Genomic DNA, 20737 nt, shown 5'->3' with positions numbered 1-20737 from the left:
GGCTATTTATGATTGCTGTGAAATGGTATTGGTTAAAAATAAAGCCAGCCTGCTCTTCACTCTCAGGAAACAACCACACAGATATTTAAATGTATGGCTTGGTCTTTGCTGTTAATGGAGGAGGTCTGGATCACCCCAAATACCACAGAGACCAGAACCATAGAGATGTGGATTATTTTGTATTTGTAAGTTGTTAAAGTAAGCAAACACATTAAATAAAATGTTTCCAATGCCTGCAAAGGGAGCCGCTTTCCCATGGAGGGATTATGTTGTATAGATTGTTAATGCAAGGCCCCCAGGTTTGGGGAAGAGAACCCCATGTGCGTTGCAGTGTTTCCCCATGGAGAAAGAGAAGGACCACTTTAATTCATGTCCCTGCACCCCGGCTGTAGGATCAGAACCTGGGTTTGTGGAGCCCATTCTCGCATTGCTGCCAGATGGCCATACAAAGGCACTGTGGAGATTAGGCACCTCAGGAGGGACAGCATCTTGTGGCCCTCTGATTGGCCCATGCTCACTATTTAACCCTAGAGGGTGCCCCAGGAAATTGTGTGGACAACTACACAGATGACTGGCCTGCTGTGACTCCAGATCTCACCTCACTTGCTGATCTCCAGTCTCTGACCCCAGCCTGATTCTGACCTTGACTCTGGCCTCCTGATTCCAGCCTGATAACTACATCTGATCTCCAGTCTCCATCCCCAGGCTGTCTCTGACCCTGATCCTTCCTTATGGATCCTAGCTCTAGTGATTACTCTGATCCCTGCTTGCTGACTGCCACCTCATGGCCATCCTTGACTGATGGACATCAGCCCAGTTTTGACAGCTAGGCCAGAGCACAGACACTAGGGTGTAGTACACCGACTCTCAACACCTCAGTCTTTAGAAGCGAAAAATACATATTTGCTTTCAGGCTGGTTTGCTCTTCTTAAGGAAAGAGGGGTCTATATCTGTGAATTCTTCTTTGAGTAGTGTCCTTATGGGCGCTCCTCTGTGGGTGTGTCTGTGTCCCTGTGCTGTTGATCGGAGAACTTCAGTAGCAGTGTCCCTTGGGCCCACACATGTGCTGTCTCCTTGTGCTGTGCCAGGAGGCTAGCCAGTACATGCAGGTAAGCAGTCCTCAGTTCCTTCTCAATAGCCCCTGACGAGAGACGGAGCCTTAGCTGTCCATTCGTGGATTAATTCTCTTAGATTTGCAAATTTTAGCTTCCTTTGAAGCCTCTTTTGTTTCTTTCCCTCATTGTAACTGTTTCTTTGGCTGTGCCTTTAAAAAAAACAGTTGAAGAAAGGACTCTATTCTTTTGTCAACCCACGGTGGGGGGGATTGCCTGGACAAGGGTATGTGAAGCTCTCTGTGCTTCAAGAAGTAATGTACAATCCGAGTCGCGGACAAGACAAGGCGATCCCAGTTGCAGACAAGCAGTCCCAGAGCGTCCATTCCCTTGGCGAGGGCCACACCCAGCAGAAGTGTCCTCTCTGCCAGCAACTCTGGCTGAGATCCCACAAGGACAGAGAGCTTCACCAGAAAATCTCTCTGACCACAGCCCTCTGGCAGGCATGAGTCTCCCCCTCAACCTTCAACTTCGAAGGATAGTGGATCAAAGAAACAGGCTGGGGTCGCCTCTCACTGGTCAAAAAAGAAAGCGGACAGCCCCCTTTGTGAGCCCAGGGATAGCCGAAAGCAATCACCATCTTGCTCGGTATTCTCGGCACTGAGAGCACAATCCAGCATCCATGCCTCACAGCGATTGTTGGTATCTGGTACTGTTGATAGGCCCATGGACCCTTTGGGAACAGGCACTAAATCTTCGGTACTGAGAGAAAATGCCCTAAAATGCTCCCGGTACTTAAGTTGACATTGGTACTGTCAGTGATAATGGCACGTCTGGCACCAGAGGGACCAGTACAGATGAGGTCTCCATCTCTCCTGGCACTGCCACCAGGACGCTCGGTACCAAAGGAATTCCATCAGGCCAGTGACCTAGGCATCACAGCACTGAGCCATTGCTGGGCACAGGGTATTTCCCCACAATCATGCCATGCCCCTCTACTATCAAATGAGCAGTCAGATAGTGAGCCGGAGTGGATTTCACAGTACTTCTCCCAAGCCCCATATGGGACCTACTACCAACAGGATCCAGGAAAGTACCAGCAGATGGCACCACCACTATCTTGGTACAGCCATCCCAGGCACTTCCAGCAGGCCCTATGTCATTACAGTGGCCATACTGGGATCACTGCAGCCTGCTTCATGGGCTTCAAATGGCACCCAACAACCCTCCAGACACGATCTCTTGGCCAAAGCATCAAGGTCCTCAAATCTCAAGAAACGGAGGAGCCAGAAGGGGACATGGAGGAGAGAAACTCAAAGTCATATACTACTCTTCCCCGGATGAAGCAGTCATGCCTTCACCACCTTCCATAGCAGATGACTTCCGCCTGTTTCAGGAGTTGGCAAAATGAATAGCAGACACCCTCCACATACCATTGAAGGAAGTCAAAGACATGCACAATCACTCTTTGATATCCTCCACTCTTCCACCTCAAAAATTGCCCTCCCTATCAACAAGGCTATCTTAGACCTGGCTAAGACAGTGTGGCAAACCCCAGCATTGGTAGCTCTGATGTGCAAGTGGGCAGACAAGAAATATTATGTCCACACAAAGGAATTAGAGAAATTCCTTTTCTCCCATCCACCACCAGATTCCTTCATGGTGGATGCTATAAACTCTTGCAGCAGACAACATCATTCCAGGGCAACACCCTATGACAGAGGCTGGAAGTGCGTCAATGTCTTTGGTAGGAATGCATATTCCTTGGCCATTTTATAATTTTGTACTGCCAATTACCAGGCATTCATGCCAAAATACAATTACACAAATTCCAATAAATTACAGGACTTTACTGATAAACTGCCATTCTCAGGATTCCCTTAAGGCCATCATCCAGGAAGGGCAACTGTTGGCAAAAACATTGTTGCAGTTGACTCTTGACATCGCCAACATGGCTGCCAGATCCATCTCCATGGCTGTGGTGATGAGATGAGAACTTTTGATGGGCAGGTCAAGGTGCTGCAAAACTACTCCCCATCACTACCTGTGACCATGCACACATTTGGCAGCATTCCACAGTGCCTGGGAACATATAATGTCAGACAAATGGGTGCTAGAGATTGTCTGATCCAGATACTCCATCCCACTTCACCTCCCTACCACTTCCACAACACCCTTCCCCATCCCTCTTCAGGGACCCTTCTCATGAGAGTTTACTACATCCGGAGGTAGATCGACTCCTGAAGTTAGGAGCTATAGAATCAGTACCTCAACATCTACGAGGCAAGGAGTTCTACTCTCATTACTTCCTAATACCCAAAAGGAAAGGAGGTTGGAGAGCCATTCTGGTCCTCAGAACTCTCAGAAAATTTGTCAAGGCTCAGAAGTTCAAGATGGTGACCTTATTGACAATCATTCCAACAGGGAGACTGGTTTTTGGCCTTTGATCTACAGGATGCCCACTTTCATATTTCCGTACTACTGGCTCACAGATGATTTCGCAGATTTACTCTGGGACACGACCATTACCAATACAGAATCCCCCTTTCGGCCCCAAGATTATTTTCCAAAGTTCGCTCAATGGCAGCCGCTCATCTACGCTCACAAAGGATAATGATCTACCCTTACCTAGACAATTGTTTCCTCAGAGCCCAGTTGATCCAGGAGGCTCATCGAGCCACCGACACCACGATACACTTGTTCACAGAACTGGGCCTCCAGATCAGTACCCAGAAGTTGACCCTCACACCAGTGCAATGCCTTGAATTCACAGGGATTGACTGAGATGCGTTACAAGCCAAAGCTTTCCTACCTCAAGAGAGGCTCCTCTCCCTGGTCTCACTCATAGACGCAGCTCAGTGCAGCCCTCAAATACCAGCTAGACTCTGTCTCCAACTCCTGGGACATATGGCAGTGAACACAGTGGTGATATCACATGCCAGGCTCCACATGTGATGCCTCCAACTGTGGTTCAGCTCGATTTACAGGCCAAATAAGGACAGTCTGGACAAACCCCTGCCACTGCCTACCAGGATAAAAAACTCCCTGGACTTGTGGAAGAACCCAGCCAATGCATGCAAAGGGATCCCCTTCTTGCAGGCATTGTCACTCCTTTCCACCGACACATCACTCATAGGCTGGGGTGCACATTTAAACGGCCTCGCAACACAAGGCAAATTATCAGCTGAGGAGATATCCCTACACATCAATCTTCTCAAATTGAGAGCAGTCAGGAATACCTGCGACCATTTCCTCCCGCTGATAGCTGGATCACATACGAAGATCCTAACAGACAACATAGCCTGCATGTATTATATCAACTGCCAAAGAGGGGCCAGGTCACCCTCCCTATGCACAGGAGCGATAAGACTATGGAACTGGAGCATCTCTCACAGTGTAACCTTGTCTGTGGCTTAGTTCCTGGGCACACAGAACTTGATAGCGGACAAGCTCTGTCGCAGATTCCCACACAACCATAGGTAGCAGATGCATCTGTCAGTAATTCACAACTTGTTCATACAGTGGAGAACACCATCCACAAACCTGTTTGTCACTTATCAGAACAAGAAGTGTCCACGATACTGCTCCAAGGTGGGGATGGGACAGCACTGTCTGGGTGATGCTCTCCCACTTCCCTCTATTTCCTCTTCTGCTGAAAGTCCTGCTGAAGATAGAGGGATGGAGCTTACATAATCCTGATTGCTTCTACTTGGCCAAGCAGCTCATGATGTGCCCGCTGATCTCCCTTCCAACCATCTATTACAGGACAAAGGGCATACCATACATCCCAACTTGCGGATTCTGTGACTCAAAGCAATGCTCCTGTATGGTTCCAGCACCTAGAAACCGTATGCCTGAAGGAAGTACAAGAGGTTCTACTGCACAGTAGAAAGTCCCACGCATGATGAACTTACCTGGAGAAATGGTCCAGATTTCAAATTTGGTGCACATCCCAACAATCTCTTCAATGTCAACAACTCTTCCACATTTTTTGGAAATATACACTGACCCTCAAAAGGTCAGGGTGTTCTCTGAGTCCATCTAGCAGCCATCACAGCATTTCACCAACCGATATCTTCCCTCAACCTCAACTTCTTATCCCCCTGTGGGACCTAAACCAGGTGCTGAAAGGGCTGACCAGGCCCCACTTCGAACCTACAGCCACCTGTTCACTAACATATCTATTGATGAAAATAGATTTTCTGATAGCAATTACCTCAGCTAGAAGACTAGGGGAGATAGCAGCTCTGATGGCGCATCCCCCCTACACAGTGTTCTTCCTGGACAAGGTTACACTCAGGCCACATCCAAAGTTCATCCCTAAGGTAACCTCCTCCTTTCACCTGAATCAGTCAATCCACCTTCTACCGCAAGCCTCACCAAGACAATAGGGAGGCCGTACCACACACCTTAGATGTTAGGAGAGCCCTAGCCTTTTGCCTTGATAGGACAAAAGCCTTTAGGAAGTCCCTGAGGCTGTTCCTTTCTATGGCGGCGAGATCTAATGGCTCAGCAATATCAGCCCAAAGACTCTCTAAATGGGTCTTGAATTGCATCAGACAGTGCTACCAAATTCATAACATGACCCCTCCAGATTTGATCTGTACATACACTCCACAAGATCAATCTCCTCAGCTGTTGCCTTCTTTAAGGATGTCCCTATCTCAGAGATCTGCAGAGCAGCGACATGGGCGTCAGTCCAGACTTTCGCAGAGCACTGTGCGATCGCTGGGGACTCTGCCTCTGATGCCATCTTTGGCTCCACAGCACTGTCATCTGTGACTGACCCGACTCTGAAGTCCTAACCCTCCGGAAGGGGCACTGCTCAGGAGTCACTACCGTAGAGCATCCATAGGGACACTATTTGAAGAAGTAGTAGTCGTTAGTCATCTTGTGCAGTAACAATGGTTCTTCAAGATGTGTCTCTATGGGTGGTCCATGACCTTCCCTCCTCCCTCTGCTTCTCGTTTATGACTCTGCGGTAGAGAAGGAACTGGCTAGCCTCATGGCACAGCTTGAGGAGAGACAGTGCATGTGCGGGCCCAATGGACACTGCTATCGCAGTTCTCCGATCAGCAGCGCAGCGACATACACACCTACAGTGGAGCACCCATAGAGACACACACCTCGAAGAAACATCGTTACTGCACAAGGTGAGTAACTTCTTCTTTTGGTAATCATAAATGCACAGGACAGGTAACAGTGGCTGAAGATGAGCCTGGTGTTGGCTCAAGGTGCTGGCACGTGCTGTGTGCTTCTCCCATGTAGTTCTGCCAGTGAACCAAATTTCAGACCATCAATTATTCCAGTTCACCGTTCTGCCCGGTAGCACTTCATACTATTTCAGTCCAGGGTGCCACCTCCTCTCTGATCTACAACACACCATGCTATTTCTGTTGCAGCTCCACTGCCAGTATATCTGGTGCCTGATCTGCAGCAATCTTTACTATCTCATTTCTGGGCCCCAACTCTCTGATAATGCACCTCACACATTCCTCCTTGTTAACCATGAAATATAACTGGTGCAAGTTCCAGAGTCCCAGTTAACAATACCAGGAGTTAAAAACTCTATACCTCCATGCCCTATGCTGAAGATTGACCTTATGTATTGCTTCTTCTCAGAGGTACTCGTACAATCGCAGAGTTTGGTTCTGTTCTCTGCCTTTTGTTTGAAATAGAAATTGACCCTCCCAAGAACCTCTGTGTGTCAGATGTGACACAGTCCAGTGGTGTAGTTACCTGGACACCGCCTGCAGCACAGATCAGTGGCTACATTCTGACCTACCTGGCTCCAGATGGCACCAGCAAGGTATTGTGAGCTCTTTAATTCCTGCTTGTTACAAACAGCCCCCGTTTCAAGTGCACATGACGTGGGGGACGTGGGTTTAGTCAGTCAGATCCTGTTATGGAGAACATATGCACAACCTTAGAATTTAAGTGGGGAGGTGCCTTGGGAAATGGAACATTCCATCTTAGTTACACCTGTTGGGAGCAGCTATTGCCTCACTGGATGGAACATACCACTGTAACTGCTGGGTGTTGTGGGGTAGGCAGATGATTCATGTTTTGGAGTGAGCAGATGCTTCCCAGAATAGGAGAGTTCCATGGTAACTGGCCTTGACTTTGGGGGCAGGGATGTTTTTTTAATTTGCTTTTCCAATAAGTTTATACATGGCAGAGGGCACTTTGCATGTAGAATATGCATGTCGCCTAGTGCCTGTGGATACAGTTGTCTGTAGGTTCTGTGCAAGTTCACTCTTTTCCCCAAATCCTTGTTCCAGGGAGAGGGAGTCCTCAACCTACCCACAGATATGCAGAGGGCCCTGTTTTTAAAGGGTACACCCTGCTACTAGTATTTTTCTGGCTGGTCCCAGCTCACTTCTAAAAGCATTCAGAATATGGAAGCAGCTTGCCCAGGAAGAGATGAGGTGGACTATGGGGCTGGGAAGATCTTTAGTCTGTCTTGTCTTTGTTTGGCAGGAAGTGCAACTGGGTCCTAATGAGCAAAGGTTCATGTTGGAAGGCCTGGGACAAGGAGTGAGGTACACAGTCTATGTGGTGGCCTTTAAGGGAGACTGCCGGAGCAGAAAGGCATCCAACTTCTTCTCGACAGGTAGGGCCTGGCACTAATAATACTAATAACACTACTTATCTGTAGCACTTCACTGTTAAGGATTAGTGGTGGTAGTTCCACTTTTACAGAGTCCCAGAGAAATTAAATGACTCATCAAAGATCATGCAGTAAGTCAGTGAGTTGAGAATAGAATGCAGATCTCCTGACTCCCCGTCCAGTGCTGCATGGAGGGTTGGGGATGCCATGGCGGAAGAGCATGAGGTGACACAGTGAGATGGCTTATGTGGAAACTCAGATCTGAATGATGTTGCTGATGGATTCTATCATTTGAGTATAGTAGATAAACCAGTTGTGGAAATCTGATCAGAGGTAGGGAAGGCGATCGTCCATCCTGGATCTGCTTGCGTCAACCTAGTAATGTGGGGGCAACTCATATCTTGTAGGCACTGATTGTGGTATTAAAGAGGTGGCCAAATTCACTAACAGGGCCCAGGAAACCTGCATCCTGTTAAGCTGCCTTTCATACCAATGTGATGCAGGAGTTTGTCCTGTTGGGGAAGGTCACAAAGATGTTGTCCATTGTGGATCAATGATGGCAAGTGGGGATGGGATAGTGAGCTCCCTTTCCATCTGTAAACAGTACTTCTCTACCCATCCATGACTCTACCATCCCCAGACGTCTCTGGCTTTCCCTGAGATCCTCTGAAGGACCAGGCTGCCTCCTGCAGTTCAGTGACTCCATTCCTAGGCTAGGTAGACAGCAGGTAATGCTGATACACAGCTTAGATGGAAGGCAGTCTTTACCAGAACATGGCAGGACCCATGGCATCAGGGTTTGTGCTTCAGCTGACAGATGTGTGTGGGTGTGCATATAGTGAAGAGAGTCTATATGGTCCCATAAGCCTAAGGTTGTCATTGTTCCTGTGCCCCTGTTCAAACCACATCCTCTTTAGGAGACTCAGTTGGGAATGCCTCCTCCAGCTTCCTTTTCAGACTTTCCAGTGTGAGCTTTTCCCTGTCCTGTTCCCACAGTTGCCTTCCTCTACCCATACCCTGCTGACTGCAGCCGGACCCAGCAAAATGGGAATGCCACCAGTGGCATGTACACCATCTATCTGAATGGTGATGCTGGCAGACCCATGCAGGTGTACTGTGATATGACCACCGACAGAGGCGGATGGATAGTGAGTGGTGCTGGGGTCTTTTGCACATCTATTTACTTATTAAAAAATATAATTAAGTGAATCTAATACTGCCCTGACATCCCTGGAGACTGAAATTTTCTGGGTATGGCTAGCACCGGCATGACACGGCAGCAGCATTGGAAGTATCCTCCCCTCTTGCCCTGCAGCTCCTACACCACTAATCACTAAAACCAGTGTTTCTTAACTCTTGCCTGGGAGGTACCACCTTTATGCCTGTTCAGCCTTGGCCTCTGATGAGACTGCCAAGGAGGATGCCAGTTCTGATGGTGTCATGGGGTGCTCTGCCCACTGCAGGTGGTGCCTCCTCCTGGCTGTTCTGGGCATTAGCTCTCTTCCAATGCCTCCCCTTGTGGCCTCTCCCCCCATTGTCCTCTCCTTTACTCTGCAGCCCCTCTCTTGCTCCAGGAGCTGCAGCTTCCTTTCTGTGACTCAGCCTCTGGCTAGGTCATTGGTTGGTTTCCCCTTCCGGGGCATAGGCTCTCACTAGACTGCTGTCCAGACACTGCCATTCTGTCCACGGCAGGTAGGGGAACCTGGGCCTGCCCACTACCCTGAGTTCTAGCTCAGGGACCCCACATTCAGCCAAGGTCTGCTGAGTGTTCAGCCTTGCTGCTTTCTCCCTGGGCTGCTTCCTACTCTATCTCCAGCAGGCTTTCTTCTCCACTCTTCCCTCAGGGCCTGAGTGCAATTCTTTCCCTGGCTTCCCTCCTCCTCCTCTCTCTAATGCACAGAGCATGGCTGCAGAGCTAGTCCTCAATACAGCCATTTCTGTTGCTAACTTCCTGGCTTTGTACTAGCCCAGCCTCCCACCTGCTCAGCTGGGCTTCATCTTCCAATCAAGAGTTGCTTCTCCAGCCTAATCCCCTTCTGTGTGGCCTATCTCACTATTTGGTCCCTTTCTCAGCTTCCTTAACCCTTCGGAACTGGTGTGTGGTGAACACCCCATCACATGTGGTGGGGAGGGGGGTTGGAGACTGAGTGGCTCAGTGAGGTGCAAAGCATTTCACTTTTTGGTTCCTTATTCCAGCCAGGCCAGCGGTGTCAGTGGTAGTGACTGACATTCAGTCACCTGATAACTGCATGGTGGCTCATGTGAAATGAACTAGCAGTCTTGAGTCCAGTTCTTAGTGGACTGCTGGTCACAGCAAAGAAACCATGATCTGAGGGCATTGTACAACAGTAGAGCATAAAACTGTGATTTCTGGAGTGTCTCTCTGAGCGGTGACCCTATTCTCCACCAGAGGACGATTATTCTCATCTCTCTTTTTTTTTAGGTTTTTATTTCAGTGAAGGCTGAATAATGCAAACAATTTTCCCATGAATATTCATTCCCATGTTAAAAAATGTTCTTGGTGGTTCTGTTGTATATCTAATTCTTGTTTATTTAGGTGTTTATACCACATTCAGGAGATTTGTGCTCCTTTTATCCTCACTATCCACAAACAGTGTGATTTGAGTTATACTGGGGCAAACATTTGTGGAAAGCAAATTTTAAATTTTCCACACACAAGTACATGCACTAGAAGAGCTTGTGTGCTTATCCAAGCAGGGAACAGAAAACAAAGCTATGTTAAATCACTTAGCCATTCACAGTTTACCAACAGCTTGAATTAAGAACACTCATTAAGGCCCCCGTCTTTGTAGAACAGGTTTGAATCCTGGATAAATGGGAGGAAATTGCAATCTGCTGGTGGATATTTCACACACAGAAAATGAGGCTAAATTTACTCAATCATTATGACTCACTCAGCAGTGCATTTGTTTTACAGGTATTTCAGAGGTGGAACACAGGACAGCTGGATTTCTACAAGCACTGGAAGAATTATGTAGAAGGCTTTGGAGACCCCATGGGGGAATTCTGGCTTGGTACTGTATCTGTATGTGACAGGTGAAGGGTGGATAGTTAAAGGCAGGCTTTGTAGAGGTTGGCTAGTATTTTGATGCTTATCTGAAATATCCAGGCCTCTCAGGTCTGCAGTCAGGTTGGAAATACCCCAGGAACAGCCATGAACTTGTCAGTGGTTCTGCTCTTGCCTGGAAGTGCACAGGCAAATGAAACAAATCCAGTGCCTACTGAAGTTGATGGGAGTCTTTTTACTTACTTCATTGGGCTTTTGCTCAGAGTGAACCAAACTTTTCCATACCCTCAGAGACGGGTCAGTTCATGGGTTGTGTGATCCTGTACCAGGAGAAGAGCTGTAAGATATTAGCAGCCTGATTTAAAGGAGAATGTGGCATTCACTCAAACATGAAGAATAGGAACAAAACGTAATGTACTTGGCGAATCACTTTGTGTCTTTTTTTCTTGCTATTTCAGTTGACTGTTCTTAGATTGCTGCATTCAGCATCTAGATACTACAGTGGCTGGGGTCTTTAGATTTGCTTAGAGATAGAGAATGTTCCTTCACAGTCTGGATTATTCTCCTGGACCCAGCAGTGACATCAGACTTCAGTGTTTCTGTTGCTGTTGCCACGAAACTGAGTGTGACGGCGCAAACTCATCATTATCAATACGATGTAACTTCAGAATCAAGTAGAGAAGAAGGTGGGATGGAAAGGAGCAAATAACAGATTTAACCACAAATGTGGCAAGAAGAAACTTTGGAAAAGAGAAAGTGAATGAATTTTGACACCTGTTTTACCTCCATAGAATAATTACCCTGGCTTCTTCTCCCAGGTCTTGACAAACTGCATAATCTCACTAGCAGCACTCCCATCCAATATGAGATCCGGGTTGATTTGCGGACCTCCAACGGCTCTGCCTATGCTGTCTATGACTTCTTCTGGGTGGCTTCGAGCAGGGATAGATACAGGCTCTCTGTGGGGAATTACTGAGGCAATACTGGTAAGGAATGCTTTGTATCCTTGCTGCTTCTGTATTACATAATGGAAGCAAGTACTGGAATCTGGGACACTTGTTTCCCTATCAGCATGTGGGTTGGAATAGACTGGGATGCGTTAAAAGTCCCATAAGCCAGGTTGCTTCCTGGTGGTTCTCTAAGGAGAGAAATATACATTGGTATTTTTGGCTGGACTTGGGGGAGCAGGACTGTTCGGCTCTCTTCTGAAAAGGGGCTAGGACTGGCTCACATGCCACTGGATAAAGAGGCAGAGAAGAGGGAGGAGACCCATGGAACTGTCCTCAGACTGAAATGGGGGAAGCAGGCCCAGCAGGCCACCTGCTGAAGATGCCAGAGCAGGGAGTGGTTCCAGCAGATGATCCTCTGAAGACATTGGAGGGGCTGTTGTGCATTCCCAATCAAAGAAGCCATCGGGGGAGAGGGCAGGAAGAAGCAGGGCTCTGTGGGGAGGAAAGTGATCCAAGCCAGGATTTGAATCCTTGTCTCTAGAGGATAACGCCAGGGACATTACCTCAGACAAGTTGCTTCATGTGTCTGTGCCTGTTAATCCATCCATAAAGTGGAGAGCCTGCTCCCTGCCTTCCTTTGTGAAACACTGTAGCTCTCCATATGAAAAGGGCTGTAGACATGGTGCTCAATGAAGTGGCCCACCTATAAGGTGGTGGCAGCACATTTCACTGCTGCCCCATTTTCTTCATTGGTTTCTGGGTTGAATTTAGGGTGGTGTTTTTGACCAATAAAACTGCAGGTGGCATGGGACCATGCTACATGAGGGTATGTCTACACTGAAGCAGTGTGGGCGTTGTGGTATGGGTGGTGGTTTGGGTTAACTACCCAAGCTTAGACTCAGGGGATCAGACAGCTTGGACTCTGGCAGCCAGCCTCAGTTGCCACTGGTACTGCAACACCCGCGCTGCTACTTTTAGCTTGCTAGTTCAAGCCGAGCTAGCATGAGTCTGTCTACCCAAGCTGGGAGTCACACCTTCCAGCTACAGTGTAGACACACCCTGAGAGACCACCTCTCTCCTTGTGCCATGCTGCCACAGCTGCAAATGGGCAGAGATGTTTAAACTGGAACCTCCTCATTTTCAAAGCTGGGGGAAAGGTCGGTGGTACAACACTCTCTGCAAGGGGAACCTCAGCTCAGAAGTGGGCTCCCCCTCAGACACCTGCCTGAATTAGTCCCGGTCTGTTGGCATCTGGGCGTGACACAGAATGCGTCTATTTACACAGGCTTTTGTGTGTGTTATGCTTGTAGGGAGTTCAGTTCTGGGGGGTGCCCAATTGTGTATATATATTAACTTGTGTTAGGGGTGTCTAGAGAGCTGGTAGGGACTCCCTCTTCTTATTATGATAGAAATCCAAATAAATAATAATCTTCCCAATAAGTGAGTTATGTATTATAGTATCCCAGTCTCCCACCCATGATTTATATGCTTAATAAAGGGAATTCCTTGTTCTCTTTCCAGGGGGTCAACTGGGTGGCATGGAAAGGCCATGAGTTCTCCATCCCTTACACTGAGATGAAGATCCGTCCTCAATCATCCAGCAATGAACCGATCCTGGGGAGGAAAAAAGGGTCTATGGCAGGGAAGAGGAAGAACAGGGCCTAAAATGGCCTCCAAGCAGTGCCGAGCTAGTTACCTCCCGACAATGGAATTTCATTATTTTGTAACAGAATGTTAGGACTTTGACAGCTTGTTCCAGTACTTGTATAACTGGTGCCCAGCCTGCTTCAGCCCCTGCTCAGAGCTCTCTGAGTTCACAACCCATCCTGCTTTAAGCATTTGGAGACTATTGACAAAAGTCATCAGTGTGGGACCGGTCTGATGGGGAATGTTAACATTTACAGCTATCCTGATTGGCAGAATTTGACAAGGACCTGACTGGTCCAGTGCACATAGGTGATCTGTTTTCCCTGATCAGTATGAACCTTACAAGCAAGCTTTAACTCAAGCTGCTGCTTCCCAAAACTCAAGTTGCTGACCCGCATATTGGCAATATCTAGTAGCGAAGGACATTTACGAACAGCCACTGCTGTAACCTCTCAGGCCTCAAGAGGATGTTGTAAAGTTAAAATGCATCATCTTGAAAAAAAAATACCCTTATCTATGCTGGTAATAACCCTGTGGGTTGATATTCTTAAGATTCTAGTTTACTTGCTTCTATTTCTGCTGCTTGTTTTTCTTTTCCTGGTTTCCAGCTTGGATGATGAAAACAGACTATTAATAAAAGTGAAGCGCAAAGATCACCCTCTAGTCACTTTTTCTTTCAGATCCTCATGCGCTAGCACAACACCACAGTGTTTGGGTTGCATACACTATGGGGAAAGGTTTGGTTTTCAACCATTGCTTCTTTTGGAATTTTAAAAACAACATAGGAACATTTCACCTTGTTTTAAGTTTTTGTATAAGCTTCCTTTGATAAAAACCTACATTTTCCAATTAAATTAAACCTAATAGTGTCACTTTAAAGCTCCTGGTTAAGGGGCTCCTGAGTTCAGGATTATTTTTAACTGACCCCTCAGCTGCTCCATCATTCTTTGTCCACAGCTTGGCCATTTTAGTGCCAACTCCTTGGTCTTATAAAAAAGCCAGGTTCCCTGTGTAATGCTCCCCCAGCTGACATGGATTCTGTTGTGACAAGGGGAATGACTCTCCCTCTAGTTGGTTGGAAAGGAAAACAAGGATTTGACTGAGGATATGTACCAATAGGAGATTTGTTGTCAGATGGCATCAATAACAGCAGAATAACTGAGAACATCTGAGTTCTAGGAAAAGGATTCTCTAGGCGACCTCTGACAACTCATTTAATCCCTCTGCCTCAGCATCCTTACCTGCAAAAAAGGGAGAACAATATTCACCAACCTACCTCGGGGGTGTTTTGCATGTTACGTAGTTAATGCTGGCAAAGCGATTTCAAGATAATTAAGTACTAAATATTATTTTGAATACAACATCTAATTCTTAACAGGAGAGAAATCTCTTGACTCATCCCTCTCTTTCCTTGGTCCATGCGGTACCTGTCTCCTCTTCCTTCACATCTCAGTGCTGGATGCAGAATATTCTCTACTCTTAAAGGTACAGTCCCGCCAGTTAAGGAGTTAAGCATCATGAAATGCTTTCTGTTAAACTGCTGGTAAGGTTAAATCAACCCTGGTTTAAACTCTGACTTGGGTCTTCTAACTCTAGTTTCATGTCTCGTCACATTAAAATCCTTCTGTATAATTTAATTGTAACCTTTAGAAGGCTGGTGTCTTCCAGCCAAAAGAAATGCCTAGTAGGGTGTACGGTATATGTATGTTCATATCCTCCTAGGCAGTCTTTATGACGAGGTGGCGGGGAAGAAAAAAAGTGGTTGTGCTATCTTAAACTCTGCCTGCTCATGATGCCAAAAAAAGATGCCATGCACAGATGACTGGGAAGAATTTTCACAGTATGAGGCTTGTCTTGACAGAGTGGCACAGCTGCACCAGTGCACTGTAGTACTTAAATGAAGATGCTCCTACACTGCCAGGAGATCTTCTCCCATTGGCATAGTTAGCTACCACCTCTTGGGGAAGTGGATTAGGTTGATGGGCTCTGATGCACACTCACTTTAAAGACCCTCTCCCTTCCTTCCACCTCCCCTCCTCCCCCCTCCCCCCCCAGGAAAAGGATAGCTCTTCTGCTACTCCCCACAACACCTCTCCTGGGAAGGGGGAGAGTGGACCCTGCAGCAGCCCAATGCCTAGCCTGGGATAGGGGGTGATGAACTCTGTGATATCTAGGAGGAACATCAGTGAGGCTGGGGGACAGAATTGGTGGGAGGAGGCCCATAACTGATGTGGGGACAAGATTGATTTGGGGGCTGGGGCTAGAATTAACTCCTGGGCAGGGGAATGAGCAGATGTGGGGGTGAGTGTCTGCAGCAGGGGACAAACTCACCTCAATAAATGTGGGGGAAGGGGTAACAGTAATTGTCACACACACCAGGGATTGGGGTGGTTGAAATATCAAAAGCCAGGCCAAAACCACAATATAATTAAAACAACTCATGATTTTTTTTTGGGAGGTGGAGGGAGGGTGTCTGAGTCATGATTTTTAAACCCTTGTGGTTGTCATGGGCCCTGGTGTCTGCTCCCCGCAGGGGGTGAGGAACATGTGTGGGTTAATCGCTGTTTTAAGATACAAAGGCTGTGAACTGATCTAAGACTATTAGGATACATCTACAGTGAGACAAAAACCCTGCGGAACCAAGTCTCAGGTCCTGGATCAACTAACTTGGGTTCATGGGGGTCGAGCTGCAGGGCAGAAAATTGCAGTGTAGATGTTCTGGCTCAAGTCCAAGCCCTGAGACCTTCCCCCCAACGCCTCTCGTGGAATCTAAACTGCAATTTTATAGCCCCACAGCCTGACTCCCCCACCCCGCAAAATAAAAAGCCTTAGTCAGCTGACCCAGGCCAGTCACAGGTCTTTTAACACAGTGTAGATATACCCTTACAGTCTATTTGAGAGTCATTAACCATTGGAACAGCTTCCCGAGGCATATGGTAAATTCTCTTGGAGTCTTCAAATCATGATTAGATGCCTTTCTAAAAGAGGCACTCCAGTTCATGAAGAACCACTGGCCATGGCTCTCCTTTAAGGAAGGGAGACAGCAATTGCTGGAGGAAGGTGTGTTTCTCTTCAAAGTGCCCTTTTCCTGTTCAGGCTGTGTTGTCCAGTGCTGGCCGGAGAAAGGTGAATTTTTTCCACATGATATTCGATTGTCACTGTTGTAAACAGTCCTCTTCCTGTCCCTCAGTGATAATACTGAAGATCCCGCCTTCTCCTAACCTCCTCCTAACCAAACTCTCCGGAAGCCCCACTACCCCATGTGAGCCATATGAATGATTCTATCTGTAGATATGACCCCTGGATATAGAAACCCTGCTAGTCTCATTTGTCAGCTGTTGCTTTTAGCTTTTGGGCATTTCCAGATCTGCGGCTTTCTGTACCGGTGACAGCTTTACCCAAGGCCTTTAATAAGCCCTTTCAAAACCGCACTCTGTACATCAAGGGTGTCAAACTCATTTGCTGCCACCAGAGAGTACAAAGCTGTGACATCTCGCAGCAGCATGCGCTGCCACCAGGGGCTGGACCAAAAAGGTTGGTGGGCCGTATCTGGCCCGTGAGCTGGATGTTTGACACCCTGCTGTACATTTTGGCCTCACTCTCTTACAACTCAGTATGGTTTTGTTGCCATGGAAACATGTAGTTTGCCTTTCAGATGTGAACGTAGTGATGAGCAGTAACTACTGTGGCCCGTGTCAGGGGAACCTGGCAAAGCCACAAGCTTCAGCTAGCTCCAGCACTGGGGTTCAGCATGAAAGTCTGGGGGAAGAAAGAGGAGGGGGAAAAGCCATCTAGCTACAAATGAAGTGAGCTTTCCTAGCCACTGCTCTCAGTGCGTACAAGGCTGGAGCTTGAAATGAACAGAACATGGGGCAATATAATCCCTTCATCCCACTAGATGCAGTTTTTTGTGGGGGGAATGAGCTGGGTAACCCCAAGAGATTCTGGGCCTGCTATTCATAGTGAGTCATCTGGGCCAATTTCCATCATGGAAGACAGGGCTGCAGTAGTTTCAGGGAGCATTGCCAGTTCAATCCCCCTCTCCCAGCAGAGGGCTCACCACAGGTGCAGATGGGGTAAGTGGCTTATTCTGAATGAAATTCATTCCAATGCTTCAGGTGGGAGGTAATCACAGAGGGTCATGGTTAAAGGGAGCGCCTGCCAGGATTTATTTCTGCAAAGGAGTCTCCAGGATTCCCCTCTCCCTCCTACCTGATGGGTAAGAGAGACATTAGCCCCTGCTGTCATTCTGAGCTGTTCCAGCAGAAATGTCACTTCTAAGGAGAGCTGCAGGCAGGAATAAGCCAAAGTGCCATCTTTGTTGCCCCTATTGGCTGCTAGAGACTACTCTCAGGGCTTCTGAACAGGCAGCTGAGGCCCCCTTTGCCTTCTCCCTGGCTCGTAGCTTTCTCATCCTCACCCCACTGCTCCTCTTAGCGCAGCGCAGCACAGCAAGGTAGGCCATGGAAAGGAGAAATCACCATGCAGAGCTGCTGTGGTTCCTACCTATGAGAAAAGTTGGAAGCAGATTCATACCTACTCTGTCCTCAAAGGGCTGAATGCTGTATGAACTACTTAAAATGCTTATTGTGGATCTGGAACAATATACAGGTGGGTGCTTTCAAGTATCCAAAGAATCTGAGCAGTTCCTCAGCTTCTATAAATTAGCATTGCTCCATTGACTTCACTGCTGATTTACACCAGCTGGGGACGTGGGCCTCCATTTGCCACTTCCCAAGTTCCTGATCTTAGGTTTCCAAGCCTACAGCTGTGGTAACAGATGACAGCAGCTTTGGGTCAGTATGGTGCTATTGTAGTTAGCTGGAGATGCTCAGAAGCCCACAGCACATTGCCTTAGCTACGGGCTTCAGAGTCAGGGATACCCAAAGACAGAGGGAGAATATCTGGCAAGGGTCTCAGGTAAGTGACTTTACCATTGTTATGTGACATCCCCACACTGGCCTCTATGTGACAAGCTATTTCACTAATTCATCCACTTAAAGGAACTGAATAGGTGTGAGTGGGGCTGGGCAAGGGACTGTGGATGGCAGTTGGGGGCTATAATTTCAGCTGCTAGCTCTACAGCAAAGTTTGAAGGTAGCAAATACCTACTGAGTTGGTAAACTGTATTGTAAATGTGCCCAATGTCATTGTACTAAATGTAGATATATTAGTTCATCGGAAGTATCTTTTCTCGCAGAGCAGGGGGCTCAGCTGCTCCCAGCAGCTCTCTGCTATTCAAATCTCAGAGGCAAAAGTGGTCTGCTCCAGAAGCTGAACCTTAGGGAAGGCTGTTAATACAGGAGACTTTAATAGGCAAGGAGAGCTTTGTATTTGATATACGACAGCTTCTGCTTCTTTCCTAAATGGGGGGCCTCCACAAAAATGAGAACCACATTTATTTGTAACTCTGGGTGGAAATTTATTTTTGCCTGATTATTTTGGGCTCCTAGCTTTCACCAGGAGTGGCACTCAACATGGGAGAGATATGTTCCCCTTGGAAAAGCCATATGGGAATAGGGAACTGCAATACTGAAAATGGCCACAAGATGGCACCATAGGTCCATTTCATCCTAGGAAATCTGGCCATGAAATATCTGACTCCCATGGAAAAAAGATCTTGATGTCACTCTGCTGCCCAGCTCAGACAGTGCAGATGTTTTGCTTTGTTGTCAGGGAGTTAAGGAAGTCACTTCATAAAAGGGAGGGACTAGTTGTTTTGCTTAGAATCAGGGAGGGCACTGATTAGTGCTGTGAAAGCTTCCTGTCCGCCTATTCCACTGACTTTTGAACCCAGTTATACTTTTGGCCTTCACAACATCCCCTGGTAAAGAATTCTACAGATTGACTGTGAGTTGTGTGAAGAAATATTTCCTTTTGTTTGTTTTAAACCTGATATCTATTAATTGATTGGGTAACCCCTGATTCTGGTGTTACGTGAAGCAGTTATGTGAACACTTCCTTATTCATTTTCTCCACACCATTTATGATTTTATAGACTGCTCTCATATTCCCCCCATTATCTCATTTCTAAGCTAAACAGTTCCAGTCTTTTTAATCCCTCCTCATATGGAAGCTGTTCCATCCCCCCAATCATTTTTGTTGCTCTTCTCTGCACCTCTGCCAATTCTAAGATATCATTTTTGAGATGGGGACATGAGACCTGCACACAGTATCCGAGATGTGGACGTACCATGTATTTATATAGTAGCATTATGATATTTTCCGTTTTATTATCAATCCCTTTTCTAATGGTTCCTAACATTCTGTTAGCTTTTTTGACTGCCACTGCACCTTGAGCAGATGTTTTCAGAGAACTAGCCACAATGACTCCAAGATCTTTCTTGAATGGTAACCGATAACTTGGACCCCATCATTTTTTATGTATAGTTGGGATAATGTTTTCCAGTGTGCATTACTTTGCAGGTGTCATTGAATTTCATCTGCCATTTTGTTGCTCAGTCACCCAGTTTAGTGAAATCTCTTTGTAACTCTTTGCAGTCACACTGAAGTTAACCTTCTTGAGTAATTTTGTATCATCTGCAAATTTTGCCACCTCACTGTTTGCCACCTTTTCCAGATCATTTATGAATGTGTTGAACAGCACTGGTCCCAATACAGATCCTTGGGGGACCCTGCTATTTACTTCTCTCCAATGTGAAAACTTATTGTTTATTCCTATTCTTTGTTTCCTGTCTTTTAACTAATTACTGCTCTATGAGAGGACCTTCCCTTTTATCCCATGACTGCTTACTTTGCTTAAGAGCCTTTGGCGAGGGACCTTGGACTTTCAGAAAGCCTTTGACAAGTATGCTATACCCACTGGCTCACCCTTGTCCACATGCTTCTTGACTTCTTCAAAGAATTCTAATAGATTGGTGAGGCATGATTTTACAAAAGCCATGTTGACTCTTCCCCAACTTATCATGTTCATTTATGTGTCTGATAATTTTGTTTTTTATTATAGTCTCAACCAATTTGCCTGTCACTGAAGTTAGGCTTACTGTTCTGGAATTGCCAGAATTGCCTCTGGACCCTTTTTTTAAAAATTGGAGTTACATTAATAATCCTCCAGTCTTCTGGAATATAAGCTGATTTAAGCAATAGGTTATATACCACAGTTAGCAGTTCTGCAATTTCATATGAGCTCCTTCACAACTCTTTGGGTGAATACCATTTTGTCCTGGTGATCTGTTACTGTCAAATGTATCAGTTTGTTCCAAAACCACCTCCCCTGACACTAAATAAGTTGCATGTAAATAAGGCCAGATTTTGAAAAAAAAACTTAGCACTTCACATACACCCAACATGCTTTTTTTTGAAAATCGGGGCCAAAGTGGAGATGCAAATCTGTGTTTGTAATATGTACAATACAAACAACTACTAGGGATTGGATTACATCATTAAGCTTTTGTCACTTGTGACCTAAACCAGACTGGAACTAAGATCT

General features: G+C 46.7%; 1 protein-coding gene and 1 long non-coding RNA gene across 3 annotated transcripts in view; both read left to right on the top strand.

Moving 5' to 3' along the window:
• The window catches only part of TNN (tenascin N), a 35825-nt gene extending 21882 nt beyond the window's left edge, over nucleotides 1–13943 (top strand). Inside the window, 7 exon segments of the mRNA XM_067532524.1 lie at nucleotides 6731–6861; nucleotides 7533–7665; nucleotides 8659–8810; nucleotides 10601–10697; nucleotides 11509–11667; nucleotides 12441–12466; nucleotides 13162–13943. Of these exon segments, the coding sequence (XP_067388625.1) occupies nucleotides 6731–6861; nucleotides 7533–7665; nucleotides 8659–8810; nucleotides 10601–10697; nucleotides 11509–11667; nucleotides 12441–12466; nucleotides 13162–13305 (842 nt within the window). The 3' untranslated portion in view covers nucleotides 13306–13943.
• Nucleotides 13944–18159: 4216 nt separating this feature from the next.
• LOC137142943 (uncharacterized) overlaps nucleotides 18160–20737 on the top strand; it is a 174810-nt gene continuing 172232 nt past the window's right edge. For both annotated transcript variants that reach the window (XR_010917050.1, XR_010917049.1), the window contains exon 1: nucleotides 18160–18207. This is a non-coding gene — a long non-coding RNA (uncharacterized lncRNA). The remainder of the gene's footprint in view (nucleotides 18208–20737) is intronic.

The sequence above is a fragment of the Emydura macquarii genome, unplaced genomic scaffold (genome assembly GCF_026122565.2).
Source record: "Emydura macquarii macquarii isolate MOO-44397 ecotype Brisbane River unplaced genomic scaffold, CSIRO-AGI_Emac_v2 contig_3287, whole genome shotgun sequence".
Lineage (NCBI taxonomy): Eukaryota > Metazoa > Chordata > Testudines > Chelidae > Emydura > Emydura macquarii.
Note: the sequence above shows the minus strand (reverse complement) of the source record. Positions and strands in the feature narration are given on the sequence as shown.